At 35.5% G+C, this 21,905-nt stretch overlaps 1 protein-coding gene across 1 annotated transcript in view; it reads left to right on the forward strand.

Moving 5' to 3' along the window:
- STAM (signal transducing adaptor molecule) overlaps positions 1–21,489 on the forward strand; it is a 60,758-nt gene extending 39,269 nt beyond the window's left edge. Inside the window, exons 6-14 of the mRNA XM_036758775.1 lie at positions 3,211–3,301; positions 7,480–7,672; positions 8,717–8,811; positions 11,357–11,445; positions 13,924–14,011; positions 14,435–14,489; positions 15,328–15,481; positions 17,088–17,263; positions 20,212–21,489. Coding sequence (XP_036614670.1) covers positions 3,211–3,301; positions 7,480–7,672; positions 8,717–8,811; positions 11,357–11,445; positions 13,924–14,011; positions 14,435–14,489; positions 15,328–15,481; positions 17,088–17,263; positions 20,212–20,440 — 1,170 coding nt within the window. The 3' untranslated portion in view covers positions 20,441–21,489. The remainder of the gene's footprint in view (positions 1–3,210; positions 3,302–7,479; positions 7,673–8,716; positions 8,812–11,356; positions 11,446–13,923; positions 14,012–14,434; positions 14,490–15,327; positions 15,482–17,087; positions 17,264–20,211) is intronic.
- Positions 21,490–21,905: the final 416 nt, after the last annotated feature.

Raw genomic sequence — 21,905 nt, forward strand, 5'->3', positions numbered from 1 at the left:
GCTGAATTTGAACTCAGGTCCTCCCGACTCCAGGGCTGGTGCTCTACTCACTGTGCCACCTAGCTGCCCCTTTTTTGTTACATTTAGCAAAAGAAGCATTAAGGAAACCGTAGCTGTGGCTGCGTTAGGGAAAGTAATTTGGTGGGATTCATCATGAAGGGAAATGGAGAGGAGTATTTTAAATACATGTATCATAAATAAAGGACTAAGTAGAGTGGAATTCCCAGAGTACTCATCTCTGGTTCTGAAAGGGCAGGAATGTGAGAAACAATGATAAATAATTTTGAGATTCTCACTTTAGCAATATAAGGAATTTAGGGACTGGGATTTAGTTTTGTGATAGGAGATGGCTATGGGGAGATATAATCACTTTTCTAATTTTTGTAGGGTATGGCTCCAAATTGCTTTCCAGATTTTGCTGGATCACTTAAGAAATCCATCATCAGGGCCATAACGTCAGGTTGTTTTCCTGTAGCCTCTCCAGCATTTGACATTTTTTAATCTGAGGGGTGTGAAAGGGAAACTTGCTTGGAGTTATTTGAATGCATTTCTCTGATTATTAGTGATTTGAAGGATTTTTTTATATGGCTTCTGATAACTTGGATTTCTTCTTTAGAAAACAGCCAGTTTAAATTGTTGACCATTTATGAATTGAGAAATGACTCTTACTCTTTTAAGTTTGAATCAGTTACTTGTATGTAGGACATTAAACCATTATCAGAGAAATTTTCTGTGAAGATTTTTTTTCCAGTTATGTTTCTCTTCTAATTTTGGCTGCATTGGTTTTGTTCTTGCAAAATCCTTTTAACTCTATGTAATCAAAGTCATCCATTTTAGCTTCTCTGTTCTATTCTAATATTGTTTGGTCATGAACTTTTTTCCTATCCAGAAATCTTAAAGGTATTTTTTTTCTCATTGCACTTATTTATGATATCACCCTTTAGGTCTAAGCTTTGTAGCCATTTGGATGTTATATGCATTGTGTAAGATGTTGGCCTGTACCTTGGTTTTATGTAAGGCATACTTTTAAAAGGTAGTGTGTGTCAAAGTGGATATATTGTTGGATTTTGAGTCCAGAAAGACCTGAGTTCATGTACCTCCTGACATTTAGCAGCTTTGTGACCATGTAATACTAAGTAATTTATTTAGCTTCTTGGAGCATCACACAACTTTCTAGGAAGATGTGTCAACGGAGGGAGTTCCCATACTTAGTGTATCATCTATTGACATACAGATTATTTTTATTGAATGGTTAAGTCTTAGGTTAGGATAATTAACGAGGGCCAAATGCTGGGCATTTTAGTCAGTGTCATTGGCAGTTTTCACAAGGTGATCTTTGTTCTTCTTGACAATGGAGCAATCCTTTGTGGCTTTAGTGTGCATTTGGAACCTGATTTCCCAAGTTAGTAGTAATTAGTCAGCCAGCTGTGCTTACATCCTGCTTCACATAAACTGGCAAAATTTAAGAAATCCTGGATTCTGTAAAGTTTAGCAACTTGCATCTCCAGTTGTAATGAAAATTTAAAAATTTTGCAAGTAAATTTAATAGCAAATTTGTAATTATTTTCTGAAGAAATTGTTAAGTTTAATATGCCAAATAATTTGATGTACAAAGCGTTATATGTAATGCATTAAAAGTTTTTCATGATGAACTTGATAAGCATCAACAAACATAAACATTTTCATATACAAACAACAGAAAAAGAGGATTGTATACAAAACTGTGAGTTCCATTGTGTACGACTTGTATATATTTAATGATATTTAATACAGAAGTACCAGAACCACCCTGCTTGTCTTTGTTCCCTTTTGAATGTCTTTCTGTGTAATTTCACTTTTCATTGATAGTTTCCTCTGCACTGCACTCCCCTCCCCTGCTATTTCTTTCCTTTGCTTCGCTCCACTCTCCTCAGCTCTCCTTCCCTTTTTCTGTATTCTCTCTTTCTTTTCCTTTCCTCTCTCTTTTATTTTTGCATTACTGTTATATCCTGCTCCCTTTCCGCAATAAAAGTCCTTTGTAATGAAAAAGTATAGTATAAGAAAACAAATTCACATACCAGCCATGTCTCTTTTATCCATAGATTACTACCTGTCTCTCGAGATATGGGAAGCATAATTCATTATCAGTCTTCTAGAGTCCTATTTGTTATTACAGTTATTGGTGGTGTTGTCTTTCAAAATTATCCCATTTTATAAATTGTTCTCTTGGTTCTACTATTCTCTTGGTTCTACTCTCTTTACTCTGTATTAATTCTTATGTTTTTCCAGATTTTTCTGAATCCATTCTTGTCATCATTTTTTTATTTTTTAAAATTTATTTATTTATTATTAATTTTCAGCATTCACTTTTATAAGATTCTGAGTTCTAAATTTTCCCCCTTCTGCTCTACCCCTCCCCAGGACAGCATGCAATCTAATATAGGCTATATATGTACAATCATATTAAACATATTTCCACATTAGTAATGTTGTGAAAGAAGAATCAGAACAACAGTGCAAAACCAAGAGAAATAAAAAACAAAAAAAGAGAGAAAATAGTATGCTGTGGTCTACATTCAGACTCTATAGTTCTTTCTCTGTATGTGGATAGCATTTTCTATCTCCTTTCATCATTTTTTGAAATTGTGCAATAATATTCCATTATACTCCTATACCGTCATTTGTTCAACCATTCCTTAGTTGATGGCTATTCACTTGCTACAACAAAAAGCACATGTTTATTCATTTATTTGTATGCATATGGGTCTTTTCCTTCTTTCTTTGGTCTCTTTAGGTCAAAGAATTCTATGCTGAATAAATTTTTTATTCACCTAGTATCAGAGTAACTTGAGATTTTGTAAGGGGCCCAAAAAATTCTGTTAGGTGTTAAATTTCTTTCAGCTTTGTAATATGTCAAAACTAGGCTGCAACATCTCTTCCATCTGAGATAAACATAAGCCAATTTTAGTTGGCTCTTTTGGCTCAAATCTTCCTCATTCATGAAGTGTTAGAGAAGCTTCTTTCAGTCTGGAGAGTTGTTTCTAGTTTGTTGCCCCCAACCTTTGTCTCCATTTCCTTGCAACGTGGATGTCAATCACCCTTGGTTTGCTTTATTAGAGGAAGTATATTGTAAGGGCAAGTTGGAAACTCCTGGAAGTCATTGGGACAGTTGAGTATATAAAAAATGTTTTGGAACAATTATAAAGTATTTTTTTTGTCTCTGTGGATTAGGCTGCAGAACAAGCAAAAGCAAGCCCAGCTCTTGTTGCCAAGGATCCTGGTACTGTGGCTACCAAAAAGGAAGAAGAAGACCTAGCAAAAGGTGAGTACACTATGTGACCGCTAACTGAGAGAATGTCATTGTTTCAGAGTGAGACCTAGCATGTCTTTGTTTATTTGATCATGTGAAACTTCAGGGTCATTGATTACAGTTTAATTTTAAAATCATTAAGTTTTTTTTTGTGGAATTGATGAGTACTTTTTTCTTTTATAAAAAAAAATCACCACTGCTCCATATATTACTGGTCGTAGAAATACGCTGTAATTGCAGTATAAGTGCATCTAACTTTAATGACATCAACTACATGTGCTATGCAGAGAGCAGGAAGAGGAAAAACAGAAGCAGACATCAACTTAAGAAACTAGACTACTCCCAGCCTTTCCCAATCTTTCCACTTGATGAGAATATGCTCTGGACTGAGCTCAAGATGTGATAGGTAAATCTCCTTTTCTCTCAGTCTACCTTAGTTCTCACATGCCTCTTAAAGTATGAGGATCTCACTTAAATGAGTGGGATTCTTGAATCTCTCATTCATTTTATCCACAGGCAGTCTATTTAGTGTGCCTAAAGCTAATGAGTATGACAGCTTTAGTTGACTTTCCTAGCATTCTTGGACCCCTGCCATGTTCCCTGTAATTCCTTTTATTTGTCTTACAGCAAAGCTGGAGGAAGAAACAGTTGTGTTTGATCACCTTCTACTATGATTAAGCTCAAGTATGAAGTACTTTCAAGACTATTTTTCCCCTGATCCTTAGTTTGCCTATTTTTTTTTCTTCTGCCTGAATAGAGGCCCTGGTTCCTGCCTCTCTTATAATCAGTAGCTTAACTGGGTGTTGCCAAAAACCCCTGAAATTTGCATGCATTCCTTTACATGGCAACAATCCCAGATCCATCTTCTCTTGACTGTTAGCTGCTTTCTCTTAAAGAAACCCTTTACTGGTACATGTTTTTAGAAATATACTGTCTTATCATAGGTGATTTAAAGGATTTTTAAAGCGATTGTCTCCATACTGATTTTTCCTTTATAGGCTGACTTTAAAACCTAATCTCTGTTAAAATGTAGCTTCAACCCACCATGACTGGAGTAGGGTGTGTGTGTGTGTGTGCGTGTGTGTGTGTGTGTGTGTGTGTGTGTGTGTAAGTATATACACACATATAAGTAATTCTTTGATCTTTAAATAATGTTATCCAGTCAAGGTTAATGATGTCATGCTGATTATATGCAGTGGCCTCAGTGCATGAATGTTATTAGAATTGTCAATTGGAAATAACTGTTCTTTGTTTCTTGATTAGGAATGCTTGGGAAATTATTGAATAGTACTTTTTCTTATGAAGTGGTAGAGGTATCTCTGGTCACTACCTGACAACCTACCTCCTACAAAGTCAAGGGAGGAGCAAGTGTATTCTTGACTAACTGAATTAGAAGCCATAATATATTTTTCCTATAAAAACAACATTTTAAATTAGTTGTTCCAAGTAGCTAAACTAATACTATTGTTACTGTGCTTTAGGTACATTATGGATTAAATAGGATTCAGTGGCTGGCCAGAGAACTCCCCACTAAAATGTGTCCCCGAGGTCTATAAGAGCTCACTTAGAATATTTGGAACATGGCTCGCTTAAGTATTGGTGATTCACCTGTATAGTCTGAAAGAGTATTGTAGAGAACTGTTAAGACAATGACTTTCCACATTTCTTCACTTTAATTTCCAATTGTTCTCTCTCATCTCCTAAGATTTGTATAGAAATATAATATAACATTTGTTTTAGTATAATATGCAAGTAAGAACTTTGGTTAACTGTGTGGTAAGAGAACAGTTTATTGCTTTGGACATTGGGAAGAACTGGGGCCAAGTCATGCCTCTCATACTTCATGCAAATTGACCTTTTCAACTTCCATTTCCTTTTCTTTGAAATGGGGATAATAACACCTATGAAAATTGTTATAAGATGCAAATGAGAAAATATGTAGATATTGTAGAAATCAAATTGTAGAAAATACATATCTATAATTTGATTGCCTTTATGCTTGAATTTTAAAGCATTGGATTAATTTCAAGAATTAGCAGAAATGTTTATCACATCAGCAAAGACCCAAAATTTACATTTTCTTTTTCCTATTTAAACTTTCATCTCTGATAAATTTGTAAGCCACAGACGGGCTTCAAAAACTTCAAAGGTTTCAGTGAGAGAGCATCTCCTACCCCAGAAGGGTGTGTAGGAAGCACAAATTGTTTTCAGACTACACCTTTCACCTTCCACTAGGTTGCTCCTCATCTTAGAGGCTACTAAGAAGGCCTCTCTAGACCACCTCACTCTTGCCACTCATGAATCCATGGCCCAGGGGTGTATGGTTCTGAGTCATGTACTTCATCTGTCTGTGCTTTTGAGAATCTTAGAAGGGTTATCAGAAAATCAAAACCATATTTCCTTTTTTACCAGGCACAGCCCTATGCCAGAAGGGGGACAGGAGAGAATTCCTTGTCCTTCCTCTGGACAGCCCAGACTGTACTTATGCTACTTACAGGTTTCCTCCATTTTAGTTCCACTGTACACAACTGAGGAACAGATGACTCACATAGGAGCTATGGTTGATCACAGTTTTTATGAAAAAATTGAGTTGATTTCAAATAGCTTAAAGAACTAAAGAAAATCATGTAGGGAATTAACTGCACTTCAGTCACAAAGGAAGAGGAACAGGGTCAGCCTTTCTCAACTCTGAAAGCTGAGGTCACCATAGGTGACCTCTTTTCTCCCCTTGCTAACTGTGTTTTGAACGCAACCCCGAAATAAGGCAGTATGATATAGATTGATGGAGTGCTGGACTTCATCCCACCAAATGAATTCGAGTTCAGATCCCACCTTACATACTTGCTAGGTGATAATCGGCAGACCCTTAACCTCTTAGACTCATGTCTAAGGTGTCATATCTAAGATGGAGATCACAATAATTTTACTGTTATAAGGAAAGTGTTTTCTAGTCATTTGTGTAGTCAAAGTTACCCTTGAAGATTTCTTAAATTGGCTGGCTTTGAATTTCTTTTCAGCAGAAGCCTGTTCTTCTGCACTGAGAGATTATAATTCATTGCAGAAGCTAAGCACTTTTTCTTACAAAGTTTACAGTTCGTGTCCTCCTGCCAAAAGTTCGCTGCCTTTTTTGTCTTCACTCTTGCCTTCATCACCTTTAATTAGTCAGAAATACCATTACTTTATTACCCTAGTGGAACCTAACTTAAAGGGAAAACTCCTCTCCCACCACCTGGTTTGTCACACTGTGGAAGATGAAGAACTGAGTAAGTAGTTAAACTTTGAGAAAGATTTACTTTTCAATGCTGATTTTTAAATCAATCAACCTTTGGCCTTTTTGTCCCTTGGTATATCATCACTCCAGGGGCAAGGTTGAATTCAGCACAATGTGCATATGATTCAACTCTCCAGTAAATGTGAATGTTTAGCAAGGGTGTGAGTCCTGTCTCCTAATACCACTTATCTAGGTGTAGTACTGTTTGTTATAAACTTAGAATACATTAAATGGCATCCATTTCCTTTCATCATAACTTTAGTTTTGTAGACAGTATTAAAAGCTTAAAGAACTTATTCTTGCAAATAGAGTCCTCTTTTTACAGAATGTATCAAGCGACTACAATTTTGAATTTCCATATTTTTCTTATATTTGTTGAGTAATCCTTCATTATCTGGTCTAGGAAAAAATACCAGAAAGGGAGAGTGCTAGGAGAATATTTTTGAATTAAACAATGAGGTCAAAAAGGTTTGATATGAAAGTTTGGCTTTTGATTACGCAAGGTAACTTAATTTATATATTTTTTTAAATATTAAAAGTTGTGTGCCTTTTGTGGATGGTGGTAATTTTTTAACTACTTAAGTGAAATAAAATGATGTAACATTTTAAGAACTGATCGTGAGGTAATTTAAGCATTATAATTGGCTAAGCTATCTGCTTTTCTTAAAGGGTATAGCATCATATTGCAAAATTCTTTATTTTGCATTGAATTGTAGTCGTTATAGTCTTGCTTATTATCTGTATGACATTGGACAAATCAGATAACCCCTCTGTGTCTTCGTTTACTCCTCTTTGAAAGGAGGAGGTTGGAACTTAGTGATTTACAATCCCATGTTGCTGTCAAATTCAAGTGACCTCATATGCTTAGGAGTGGAGACTACATAAGCCAAATATTTTTAAAAATTTAACTATTTTTCAGCCATTGAGTTGTCATTGAAAGAACAAAGGCAACAGCCAACCACACTTTCCAATTTGTATCCAAGCACATCAAGCCTCTTAACTAACCACCAACATGAGGGCAGGAAAGTTCGTGCTATCTATGATTTTGAAGCTGCTGAAGATAATGAACTAACATTTAAAGCTGGAGAAATCATTACAGTTCTTGATGACAGGTAACTATCATTTAAGGTTTTATATATACAAAAGAGTGTTTTGGATTTAAAAATGTTACATCTTTATATTGAGAGGCAGAGTGGCATGTTAGAAGACATGACTTCAAGTCCCCCCTCTGATGCATTGGATGTGTGTCTCTGGGCAGTTAATTCACTTAATCCCTCAGTGCTCCCTGGCAACTATCTAAGTCTATTAATTTGTCTCCTTCAACCCCCCACCCTCTGTTTTCTTCTTTTACTCCTTTCCCCATGCTGGAGCCACTCAAAATCCATCCATTGATATTCTTCTTGAATGCTCACGTGGCTTGAGGGAGATGGAAGTCACCAGTTGATCCATGAAATGGAGGACCCCCAGGCACATCTGTCCTGCTTTTGCCATCTAAGATCCTTCACACCTTATCACCCTGCCTCTGTGATCCACAGAATTCCTCTCCTCCTGCACTGTCATCTAAAGACTGTTGTAACCTAAGGACCACTCTTACACCCTTAAAATTTAATTGGATTTTCTAAATACCTTGCAGCCAAACTTCCATTTATCTGTTGTCTGCTTCAGTTAGAATGTGAACTCCTTGAGAACAGGGACTGCATAGCTTTTTCTACTCTTATCAGTAAGGCTTGGCACTTAATAACTGCTTTTTCAATTGTGTTCATTTCCATTCATTTATTCATTGATTCATTTATGTTTTATCCAGTGAAATTCATAGGTCTGAACAAATACACATCTGTGTGTACATTATGCATAATGTAATTGAATGTAATTATCAAACACTACATTTAACAATTTTCATTATTAACTAAATTATTTAGCAACAAATTTCATCTTAACAGCATCATACATATAGGCTCATTCTGCAGTTGAATTTGCTACTACTAATGGTACATGTTGACCTTTATAGAAAGACTTTTGTATGTTGTATATATTTTTGTTATACTTTTATTTTCTGTTTCCTTATATTTGTAATTTCTTTATTTCAGACACATTTATTCTGCCACCATATTTAATGTTTTAATATATGCTTAAAAGGATCTTTCCATTAATTTTAGTGATCCCAACTGGTGGAAAGGTGAAACTCATCAGGGCATAGGGTTGTTTCCCTCTAATTTTGTGACAGCTGACCTCAGTGCTGAACCAGAAATGAGTGAGTATTATACAATCTCTGTATTATGAATGCTGTTGTGCATAGAATAATCTTGTACCTAGTGAGAGACTCATCAATTATTTCTTTACATATCAGAACTTTTCTCTTTCAAGAAAATTCTAAGTACCTAGTAACCAACAAGAAGTAGCCATATCAAGTTTGAATTTACAGGGATGGAGACTTGTGCTGGGTTAGCTATTACCACATAAAGCCTGAACCATCATCTCTTTTAGGCAGACATCCAGTGCATTACTGTCCCAATTTTATACTTATTAATATCCCATAAATGTCTACTAATGCTTTTTTCAGGTCCTACTTCCTTTAAAATTTCTTTGTGTTTTAAAATTTTTGTTTATTAGCCAGACATTTTAGTGATATTGGGCTCACACAATCATTACAAACAAATCTAGGCTAGAAAAACTATATGCTTCTTCAGTCTCCAGGTTAGTTAATTTTTTTCCCCCAGGGGTGGAGGGGTGGGGTGGAGTAGATTGGACCATGTGCTGGCTCTTTATCATACTATTTCTTTTAGAAATTGTTGATAAATTTTATTTTTACTTCACTGTCTTATATGAATGTATTCTCCCTCCCCAAACCATAGTTATATTCCTTATAACAAAACATAAAAAAATAAGGAGTTTAGCAAAACTAAATTAACACGGGAATCGAGTTTGACAATGTATGCAGTGTTCAAACACCCATAGTCTTCTAGTTTTGCCATGAAGGGAGAGGACTGCATTTTCTCACCTTTTGGGGGGGGGGGCTAAGTTTGGTTATTCTAATTATAGAACATGTATTGGAGTTTTTCTTTCCAATTGCATTGTTCATATGTAGTAGGGCTTGTGATGGGCTGGATGTCACAGCCCTGAACTGATAAGCAGGTTATTCTGCGGTCAGGAACTCCAGAAAGTGTTTCTCACTTTCCATGTGCTTAACAATCTAATGCAGGGAGCAGCATATTCTTGATGTCCCTGTTTTCCCAGTGGCCCATTTTAGTGGAAGGACATTCCTGTGGGCTGCCTGAAATAAAGCTTATGTTTTAAGATGAGCCAGCTGAAACCTGTACTGGAGGGTACAGGATTTTGCTTTATGATCAGCTTAGCTTTTGGGGTTGGGGGAGGAAGAAATGAGCATTTATTAAACAGCCTATTGTGTGCCCAGAACTGCACTATATCTCTATAAGAAAATTAAACAAAGAAGATACATGACTGCATGCAGAAAAAAAATAACCGGCAAAAATTCTCCTTGTAATTTCTTTTTGGATGCTGGCACTTTGTAATGTGAATAAAAATTCAGTTCATCAAGGCTTTATAGATTCCTTACTTCCTGTAAGGCCTTGGGAATCTAGGGAGCAGCTTGCTTTCCTCAAGGAGCTTACCTTTTTGGGGCAGCTACAGCACATGCATGTGCTCATGTACACATGTATATTTATGTACACATGTATATATGGGTATGTATGTATGTGCGTGTATACGAGAGAGAGAGAGAGAGAGAGAGAGAGAGAGAGAGAGAAAGGTAAAAACAGAAATGGTGTCGCTGAGGAGGTACCAACTAATCTGATCTTGAGACCAGTTAGGAAGCTATTACAGTAGTCCAAGTAAGGACATATGTTCCTAACAACTGCATTTTCCGTACTTTATACACCATAGAAGGAAAATACCCTTATATGTATCATTTACTTCTGAATGTAATGGTTGTTGTAGACAGAAGATTAGGGTGGTAGGAAAGAGTAAGATGAATTTCCTGCTTCCAGGAAGCGCCCCATGGCTTTTAGACAATTTAACTGAGTTACTTTTTCATTGCAAAATGTGGTTTGTCTGAAAAATATAGGCAGATAGATTAGGATACCAAAAGCACTCAGTATCTAGATGGAGTTTTCATGTACTCTTTAAACATTTTGGTTGTTAGGTAGGAGTTTTATTTGGTTCTTTTTCTTCCTGGCAGGTTTCATGTGTTTACTTAGTACCCTATAGTATATGAGTGCATTAAACTTTTTTTTTTTGATTCTTTAAATAGCATTTTTGTCAGTTTAACTGTTAATGGTATATTTCCATGAAATGATGAACATTTAAAAGACCATTATGATTTGATATTGCTTTTTCCCTCATTAAATATGATTTTAGTATATTGTAAATCCCTTTAGTTTCACGATTTAAAAAAATTATAACGTGGGAAAACAGACACAAAATAAAATGAAAAAGAAAATTGACAAAGTCATCACTTTTAGTATGTATTTATCATTTTACCTTACTGCTTGATACAAATTTGGAAGTAAGGGGACAATCTATCCCTCTTCAAGGACTATAAGGAAAATTGTAGATATTTTTTAAGTTAAATGCTTTTGAAAATGGAATTTTAAGATTATTATGATTAAGAAAAACTGAACTGTCATAATTCACCAGATTATATATTCTAAAGAATTAGAGCCTCTCCTCAACCCAGTTGCTTTTTAGGGTAGAATCTTATTTTGAACTGTTAGTACTTTTGGTGTAACAGAAAATATTTAGTAATTCATACATTTTAAAAAAATGTTTACACATTACAGTTAAAACAGAGAAGAAGACGGTACAATTCAGTGATGATGTTCAGGTGGAAACAATAGAGCCTGAGCCTGAACCAGTATATATTGATGAAGTAAGTATACTATCATCCTCATTTTCATTTTAAAACGGAATTGATCAATAAGGTGATTATGTGTAACTAAAACTTGTCTTAAAAGTAGCATCTCTTGCTGAATATCATTGAAAAGAATTTATTTTTCTGCCATAGGAACGTAACATCTGCTGGTAGATTATTATGAAAATTAGAGTAAGATACTAATAAAAATAGAGAATTTATGCTAAGAGAATATTTTGTTAGCATACACATATTAACTTTTGTCCTCCAGATTATAAACTATGCTTTTCTTGAGAATATGTAGTTTGTCCACAATCCTCAATACACACACACGCACATGCACGCACACACACACTCTATCTCTATCTGTCTGTCTGTCTATCTATCTATCTATATTGGTTTGTACCCAAAAAGCAATGTATACTTTGCAATGCCATTTGAAAGCATGTCTGCTATAATAGGAATGCAAATTTTAATTTGTTAGAGTTAAAAGCTTAATTTTATGTGCTTCAGAGATTCTTGAAATAATGCTTTTGCAATTTCTTGTCATAAATAAAAAACAAGATTTGTATTGTAATACAGTTCTATCATTTAGCACTTTCCCCTGATTTGTCCTTAACACCTCCATAACCTTCATAAAACTTTTTAATTTCAAGGTACATCCAGTTTGTGCATTCTGGGCGTAGGGAATTAGTTCAAAGACTTAGGAATTTTATAGACTAACCCTGGGGTGCTATGGGAATAGTAATAGCTGACATTATTTATTTACAAAATGATTTACATACATTATTATATTTGAGTGCCACGGCACTCCCAGTGACTGTCAATGTGATATAGGGACTACAAGTATTATCCTCATCTTACAAATGATAAAATTGAGGTTTAGAGAAGTTAAACAGTGTGTCAGAGGAAGGATTCTTACATAGGTTTCTGCTACTCTGATTCCAACACACTTTCCACTACATCACACTGCCCCCAGAGGACCAACCTAGGCTGATGTCTCTACAAGAATTAGAAAAATCCTGCTGAGTCCACTAAAGCCCAGACACGTTGTATTAAAATGCCAGGCTGATTAGGCCAGTGATCCATTCATTCTAACCGAATAGTACTCTAACAGCATATCAATGGAAATTCTTTGATAGAGCATGGCATTGTCCATTCATGCATTTTGTTTCAGGTGCGAGACTCTTTGTTGAGATCTAATACTAGGAGAATATGCTCTAACATGGAATTTCACTTCTTAAAATCATTTGAAAATTAAAATTGTAAAATGGGTGGTGAATCTTTATCCTCTGTGTTGTTCTGGTGGTAACGACAGAGATTAAGATACCTTGCTTGTTTGATTTTCAAAGAATGTAGGCATGAGAGCTATCAGAATTAAAATTTGAGGTCACTAAAATTTGAGGATTCATATTCAGTGTCCATAAGAACTATTTTTTTTTTGTCCTTCCACTAACTAGCTGTGTATCCTTGGGCATGTCACTTACTTTCTTTGGGCTGATTTTCTTTTTGACAGAAGAAAGGGGTGTCTGGACTAGATGATCTCTAAGATCTCTTCATCCATAAGATTCTGTGGTCTTATTAAAAGATTATTTTATTTTATTTTGGAGGCAATTGGGGTTAAGTGACTTGCCCAGGATAACATGGCTAGTAAGTGTCTGAGGCTGGATTTGAACTCAAGTCCTCCTGACCCCAGGGCTGGTGTTCTGCCACAAAGCTACCCCACTAAAAGATATTTTTAAATGATTCTTTTACTTAGAATTTGGTGACCCAAATTTGGTGATCTTTACGGCCCAAGACTGCGCACAGGGGAAGAAGAATGTTCTATTTATAAAATAAAAAGGTTTTCTTCATAGGAGGTCTAAATTGTGCATTCAAAATAATCTTTTTAACAACCTCTTAAATATAGGAGAGTGTGTCAGGTAGTTCGATGATAGAAAGGCAGTGATCTTCTGATCACCCATTTGAACCTGCTACATTGAAAACTTTTAAAACCTGGCTGAAGCAGGCAGTGAAACGATTCAGAATGCTCCAGGGAGCTTAAGACTCCACTTAAAACTAGGAAACAGCTGAAAACATCTGGACCAGCACTTGCTGAAGCAGGTGCCTAAACTCACCTTGCTTCCAGGCATGGTGGGAGATTAACTGGTGATCAAGATGGTCAGTAGAGCTGCCATCCTGATTTAGCATTGTGTTGAGTAGTGTTATGGGTTCCACTTTTCTCATACAAAGAAACTACTCAAGATGCCACCATTTTTACTGGGGGAATAGTGATTATGTATCTACTTCTACTTCTTACAAGGAATCACTTTTTTTTAAGGTTAAAAATAAATAAAGATTTTAAATGACTTGGTAATCACGTGACAATACATTGGGTAGATACACAGGAGTCAAAGTAGAGGCTCCTTGGGCATTGTAAAGTTGTCTGTCAAATATTACTTACTGCAAATAAGGAGAACTCATTCTTACCATGTGTTAACTACTTTATTACTAAAGGACAAAATGGACCAGCTTCTACAGATGTTACAAAGTGCAGATCCAAATGATGACCAGCCAGATCTACCGGAACTGCTTCATTTGGAAGGTAAATGTTATTTTCCCATTAAAGCAATTATTTCTCATGAAGGGGTATCATTAGGATTGGTACCTTTAATATAAGGAAAGTATAGCATACTAGGTTTTAGGCTATTTCATACACATATTTACGAATCTTCATGATTTTGTGCTTTGTCATTTTCTAAGTCTCATTTGATTTCTGTGATTTCGATCTCATCCAGGCTATTTTTAGTCTTTCTGCTGCTTAGAATCAGACAATTTTAGTCAAAATTTTGGGGATCAATTGTGCAACAAGTATTTATTAAGCACTTTCTATGTGCCACCCACTGTGCAGGGCACTGAGGATAGATACAAAAATGAAAAATGACTTAGTCCTTTGGAGGGGAGGAGGGGTGTGGCAAAACATGGTGGTATGCTGTGTGATTATCTTTAATGACTCTTCTGCTCTTAGCAATCTGTCACCAAATGGGACCACTTATCGATGAAAAACTGGAAGATATTGACAGGTAAAGAACATGAATCATTTTGTATCAACATCAATATGCTTTTTCCTTTTAATGCTGTCTCTAAGGTGGGTAGTGTCATATCTGCTTACATTGTAAAATATGAAGTGATATAATTCTTTACTTGAATCTACCAAATTTTTACAAAATGTAGTGAAGGGGACTCAAAATAGTAATAGCTGACATCATATGGGACTTTAAGGTTTGTAAGGAATGTTGCATCCCCACTTAACCTCATGGTCAAATATTGTAGGAATTATCCCATCTTTCAGATGAGGAAATTGAGGCTCAGAGATAATAAGTGACATATCCATTTTCATATTCTTATTATGTGCTAGAGTAAGAATTTGAATCTAGCCCACTGCTGATTCAAAGTCTGACACTGCTTTATCCATTTGGAACTTCAGGAAGAAAATCCACCAAACCCTTTTTCTTGTTGAAGTGAGGATTTAGTTGACTTTCAATAATCTTGGCTCTTGAGAAATCACTTAAGAATGCTATTTTTGCTAATAAGAGATCGTTTTACCCTGGTCATTCCTTTCACAACTGCCCGACCCCCAAATGATGAGGGAAACACTCAGTTGTGGTTGTGTAAGCTGCATAAACCACAGTAATGTCCCAGTTTGCCTTCTATAGCTTTGAGTTTCACTTGCCATCGTATAGAACTTCTGGGTAGCTCGGACCAGAAATGAGAACAGGGATTCTCTGCCACTTTGTGAGAACCACAATCTAACTTACACAGTGCAGCACCCTATTCATGTTTTATTGTTTGGTTATAAAGATTATCATTTAAGCAGTTTAGTTTTTAAGCAACAACTTGGTTTATTGTGTGATATTACAGAAAACATTCAGAACTTTCGGAACTCAATGTCAAAGTGATGGATGCTCTTTCATTATATAACAAATTGATGAATGAAGACCCAATGTATTCCATGTATGCAAAATTACAGAACCAGCAGTATTATATGCAGTCACCTGGCGTTTCTGGTTCTCAGGTATGGTTGAATTTTTTAAAAGCTTGCTTTTTTATGTGTGTGATTTTAAAACTGCTTAATGAAATGATTCACGGGTTATTTAGGAGATTCTTACTATGGGTTACTTAGGAGATTCTCACTTGTCTTTTATCTCTGTACTATAAAAATATTAGAGCAAATTAACATTTTAAGATGAAAGGGAATTGTTATGGTAAACTAAGAGTACTTAGTAGGATACATTGTTGCTTTTGAATGTCATAGTAGAAACATCAAATGTTAAATTTTTTTAAAAAATCAGATGCTTTGATTGTCTGGAATGTTCTTGGTTTGTATTGACATGGGTCAGTAGCTAACTAGATGCATTATTCTAAATTTGCTTGGTTTCTGTGAGTTTAAAATAAAAATACTGCTGTTGAATTTGTAAGATAAATAAAACTTTTCTGCAAAATAAAACACTTTCTGTGCCTTAGATTTGGCTACAACTGTCCTTATTTGTGCAAATAATAAATTTCCTAAAGTGGTCATGTTATTTCAATTTGCACTGCATATTTCCGTTGGGCTGGAACCAGTTTCCATATTTTACATAATTACAATTTTGAATTAGGTGAATTTGGATACATTCAACCATTTCATGGTATTAATTATTGATACTAATCTATACCTAGCCATATACTGAGACTAAGGTTATATTTCACAAAAGTATTTTCACCTGTCATAAAGTTTGGTATATACTGTTTATCTCATTCCAACAGATTAGTCTCTAACATTAACATTAATATAATATACCAGACAGTTCTAATATATGGAATGTAAATATCTTAGGTACGTTCAAGAGAAGTTGAACATTATGTGTGTTTAAGGGGAAGGACTTTTTAGATAAAAACATAATTAAAAAAAGAAACACCTGAAGTCCAGCTTGTCTTTCAGAGTATATCTTCTCAAATTGGACAGTATCTGTTCCAGGAAGTTCTATCCAGAGAACATCCTGGTGACTTGGACAAATGAACACTATTAATAGAAAAATAGGGAGCTCATATGTAATTTCTTCTGAACTCTCAGGAAGGAAGAATAAATAAATAAATGGTAAATTACTCAGATTTTCTAGGAAACAGATCAAGATCACAGCTGTAGAACTAGAAGTGGTGTAATCTCAGACATCCCCTAGACCTGCCCCATTTATAGATGAATTAACTCAAGAGCAGAGAGACCAGGCTGCTTGTCCGAGCTTGTGCAAGTGACTCTGGCAGTGGGTGGACCTAGGGTTTGAGCCCAGGCCCTTGAGCTTCACTCAAATGTAGGGCTCTTCTCACTGCTTCACTGCCTCCTTCAGTGAGAGAGGGCCTGGGAGATGTCTCTGTCTCTTTGTCACATAGGAAATCATGAATGTAGGTAAGGAACATCAGCCTTGGCAGCCAGAAGTTCATCTCACTGCCATGCGTTAGATCATTGCCGGGTGGAACCCAGAGTCAATCATGTGTCTTGAGTCACATTGACTCCTTTTGAAACAGTTTACCTCTTGAAAAGATTTTTAATTTTTCCTTATATTTTAAAGGGACAGTGGTTTATTAAGGTATAGTTAAAATGGTCCTTTTTGATGTTTAATATTTATCATGTATGATTTTTCTAGGTATATCCAGGGCAGCCTCAAAGTGGTGCTTATTTGGTAGCAGGGAGTGCCCAAATGGGCCATCTTCAGAGCTACAGTCTTCCCCCAGAGCAAATACCTTCTCTCAGCCAAGGAGCAGTTCCACCATCAGCAAACCCAGCACTTCCTAGTCAACAAGCTCAGACTTCTTACCCTAAGTAATTGAATGTTTTGTTTTGAATGAATTCTGGGAAAACTTTATTTAAATTTTCCATTTATTTTCCATTTACCCTCCAGATGGGGGCATTCAAATGATCAGATTAAGATTTAACCTCTTGGATTAAAATTTCTCATTCTTAGCAGTTTTCTTTGTTAAGAAATATTTAGTTGCCCCTTTTGAAAAATGCCCAAAAAAGGTCTTTCTGAAATTAAAATCTGATAATACTTATGATTTGAATCACAATATCCATATAAAACATGAAATTCACTGGTAACTTTTTTTATATGTAGGAATTAAGGTTCATGGACTGTACATAAAGAAAAATGATGAGAAGTCATTAAAGTCGACAACACTATTTCCTTGTTTCTGGTTTGGAAATCATGTCATTGTAAGGGAGATTAGGTACCTGTGGACAGAAGCTAGAGATGAGCTCCTTTCAACAAATTCCATTGGCATAAATGGCAAAACCGAGGTGCAGCTTTGCACCTCAATGATACTTTCATAGTGCTAACACCTTTACAAGGTCCTATACGCAGAAGACATATTGAACAAATGTTTTTACCTAGCTGTGAGAATTTAAAAAGTAATTCAAGGTACTGTGCCTTGTACAAAGACAAAATAGGAAGTCCCTGTTTTCCTGGAGCTTACACTCTACTAAGATATACACCATGTAAATAAATCAATAGAAGATAATTGGTGGAGGGAGAAGGCACTGATGGCTTGGGGTGGGGTTCAGGAGAGGACTGTCTTAGAAGGGGACACTTGAGCTGAACTTTGAAGGAGAATAAAATTCTGAGGAACTTGAGTAAAGGGGGAATTTATGTCAGGCCCGCCTGTGCAGTCATGCAGGAGGGCATTGGAGGGCTTCCATTGGTCCTTTCATTGGCCCTGTGGTACGTATAACATCTGGACACTCGTACCACATGGTAACATTCTTGTTGCATCTGCTCTGGGATAGCCACACATGCTCTCTTCCATTAAGGTCATGGAGAGGTTGGCAGTTGAGATGCTGAGTAATGACAAGCTATTTTTTCTCCAGGTTCTCTTAGAATGACCTTTTGTGGTTCTGATGAGGGTCATCTTTGATATGATGGGCATGGGATATGCAGGACTCAGGTAGAAGCCCACCCTGGTGCTTCTCATCATTCTGTGGGTGTGAAGGTGCTGGTGGTTATAAAACATTAACAGGTGGCTTCAGTTTCTTCCACCATTGCTGCTTTTCCAAATGATTTCAAAGCTCTAGGCAACAGATATCCTAAAGTGATTATGTCTGATGGGGGTCTTCATCATTAATTACAGAGACCTTAATTCTTTTGGCACTACAGATACATTCCAGTTCATCAGCATTTTGGGGCTCAAGGAAGTTTATCCTCTGGTACTAGTGTTGACAGTTGACTAGGACTAGGCAAAATTGTAAAACAATGAAAATTTATCCAATGCTGGACAATCACCAGTTACCCCCACCTCTTGTCATTTGACATGGAGTACTCCCATGCTGTCCTTCATTATCCCTGCTGGCCATTCGTCACTGCTTTTCTTATGGGTGTCCCATACATGTAATTTAATTTGCCTATACTTTATTTTCATAAAAATGTAATTATCTTCTCTTTGTCTAGTCTCTAAGGGTCCTGTTTTATATTAATGTAAAAATTCATAAAATTATATTTTTTTCCCCAAGTCACATACTTTTAATCTTGGGTCTTTTGGAAACCAATGTCTAAGACTCCAAAAGGTTACTGTAACAGCTGGGATTTAGAGCACAGTGGCAGATAGGAAGGTGGGAAGGTATTTTGTTGTAAGCAAACTTCAACTCACATTAAATTGGCACATAAAGCTACAGTCCACAACACATAGACATGATCCTAAACTGACCTTAATCTGAATTACTATTATCTTAGGGCAACGTGTCTCAATCCTTGGTTTGCCTAGGGTTACTGAGAGAAGATGGAGCACAGACTGAGATTTCATTTCCTGACCTTTAAACTTTAGGATGTTGGGGGTGAATTTGTTCCTCCACAATCAAATAGAAATAAAACATTGAGGCCCAAACACTGAGGGCCCCCCACAAAAGTGTTTAATTGCCTTAATAATTTGAACCCCTCTCAATTTAGGTAAATTCCTGAAAACATACTTTGTGTTTTGTTGGTTTTTTTTTCCTCTTCTGTACATGGTCTTTACTTGAATATTTTCTTTGCAATAAATAAGTAAAGTAGTTTCTTGCTAAAGGGGTTTTCTTTTTTAGCCAGTTGATATACACTCTAATAGTTTCCCAGTCCTACCATTTACATATCTTAACAACTTAGCATTTTTTTTTTTCTGAAATGGATCTAATATAGAATACTAATGGAAAAATCAACCAAACTTATGGATCAAGTTGATGTCAAGGTAAAATTACTTGGCCCTGCTTTTCATAATAATTATCTTGGAAAAGGTCCTATGTAGTTTGAAGTTGAAATGGCTTGAAGATTACCTCAGTCTCTTTGATATATCTACATTATATGACTTACTGATACTTTATACAGATCTTGCTATAACAGAAATGGAAATGTCCTTAAAATATTTACTTTAATCTGAATAGTAGGTGCTGAAGGGAACTATGTAGGGAACCAAAATTTGTTTTAATTGCCACAACATAGAAAGCATATTGCATTTATTAAAACTTGCCATGGTTTTTTCATTTCTGTTCTTTGACAGGGTTTGTCTTCAAATTTATTAATGAACAGTGATTGTAGACAATAAGTTTAGATTAATTGACAAGAAATTTTAAAGGTTTTTTGACCATTGTTCAATTTGAATTTTTCTCAATTCATGACATTTTGGAAAAGAAGCTGAAATTTAAACTATACCAATCTTGTTTATATATAGCATTTTAGTCCTGTTTTATTACCTCTGTCTAATGCTATATAACTGAATATTCATGTAATTTAGATTTTTTTTCTTTTTCAGCACAATGGTCAGTTCTGTACAAGGAAATACATACCCCAACCAGGCTTCAGTGTATAGTCCTCCTCCTGCTGCTGCTGCTACTGCTGATGTCACAGTATACCAGAATGCTGGAACTAGTCTACCCCAGGTGCCAAACTATAATTTAGCATCTTCTACACTGCCTCAGCCACCCGGTAATCAACAGCCACCTCAGCCACAACAAACATATACCCAGAAGGCTCTTCTATAGGACCCGAACTTGAGATTCCTAATTGTGGCTAACCTCTGCTAAGTGCAGCTGACAATATTATGAGCTCCTTCCTTTAAAATCTTAAGATTTGTTTATCCTTCACTTATAGGAATCTATCTTGACAAACAAGTGCAGTGATTGAAGAAGGTAGAACTATGTTCAATTTGCACTGACTTTTTAGGGAATTTTCATTTTTTGCAGAGGAATGAAACTACTTAGGACATTTAATTCCTTTCAAAATGCCTGAAAATTGGTACAAGATTATTTATGTCTGGTAAAATTGGCTGGTCTGTGAAAAATCCAAACTTGCAAAACTTGTGGCATATATGTTATGTACATATATTGTATGTGACTTCATTCGTGGCCATTTTGAATTGCAATGGTGATCATGTGAATATATTTAACACTTAAATTAATTTTACATTACTATTTTATTTTAGTCATAAGCAAACTACCATGTTTCATAGAGTTTTATGTGGACTTATGGAGACTGCAGTATCTTTTTAAAATGCAGGAGAATGAAATGTTATAACATTAATATTGAGAGCTTTATGTTGTCTATATTTTATTTCACACTAATTGACCCTACATTTCACTAATTGTAAACAGAACATAAATGTATCATGGCTTTCTGCAGCCTTTGATTACTCTTAACTGTCATATCAAGGTGAATTAGCCAAATTTTCAATGAGGTCATAGAAAATGATAACCCTTCTTTTAACCAGCTATTAAGTTTCACCCTGATATTTTAAAAATACTCAACATATCATGGGACCATGAAGTAAATTAAGTAGAATCTTATACCTTACACCTTATTGTTTAAAACATATGTTGTGGGGTTTTTTCTTAGTGAAAATATGTAACTAGATTTCTGAACTGTTTTCTGTGTTTATTGGTGGCAGTGACACCAAAGACAAAGGGGAATGAATGGAAAATTTTTAAACTGGAAAGAAAACATAAAATACACTACATTTTCCATGTGTCTTGTAATTATTTTGAGGTTAAAGAACCTTGGAAGTTGAGAAATTATAAACATCTTTGGAAATTAAGAAGTTGATTCATTTCTTTTATCCTCTTTGACTATTTTAAATCTATTTCTTTGCTTTCCGAACAGTGTGTTCTTTAATTCATTAAAGAGAGAGGAAAACAGATAATTCAAAGTAATTTATATTCATAACTTTGCTTAGCAGCTTATGTATTTACAACTCTAACCTTTGATTTCATTTTGGTTGTTTTTAGTTCTTTGTCTTGATTCTTTATTCCTTTTGATCTAATTTTGTTTCTCTCCATTGTGAATAATGCCATTTTACTCATCTGATGATTTTATGCTTTTGAATATTTTACCTTCAGTTAGCTTGAAAAACTTTGGCATTGATAACACACTAGCTTCCTTAAATATTTGTCGTTACTCTGGTTGTCCTGCATTCTGTTACTAGGCACTACTATAGCAATGACAGTATTCAAA

The sequence above is a fragment of the Trichosurus vulpecula genome, chromosome 5, assembly GCF_011100635.1.
Source record: "Trichosurus vulpecula isolate mTriVul1 chromosome 5, mTriVul1.pri, whole genome shotgun sequence".
Classification (NCBI taxonomy): domain Eukaryota; kingdom Metazoa; phylum Chordata; class Mammalia; order Diprotodontia; family Phalangeridae; genus Trichosurus; species Trichosurus vulpecula.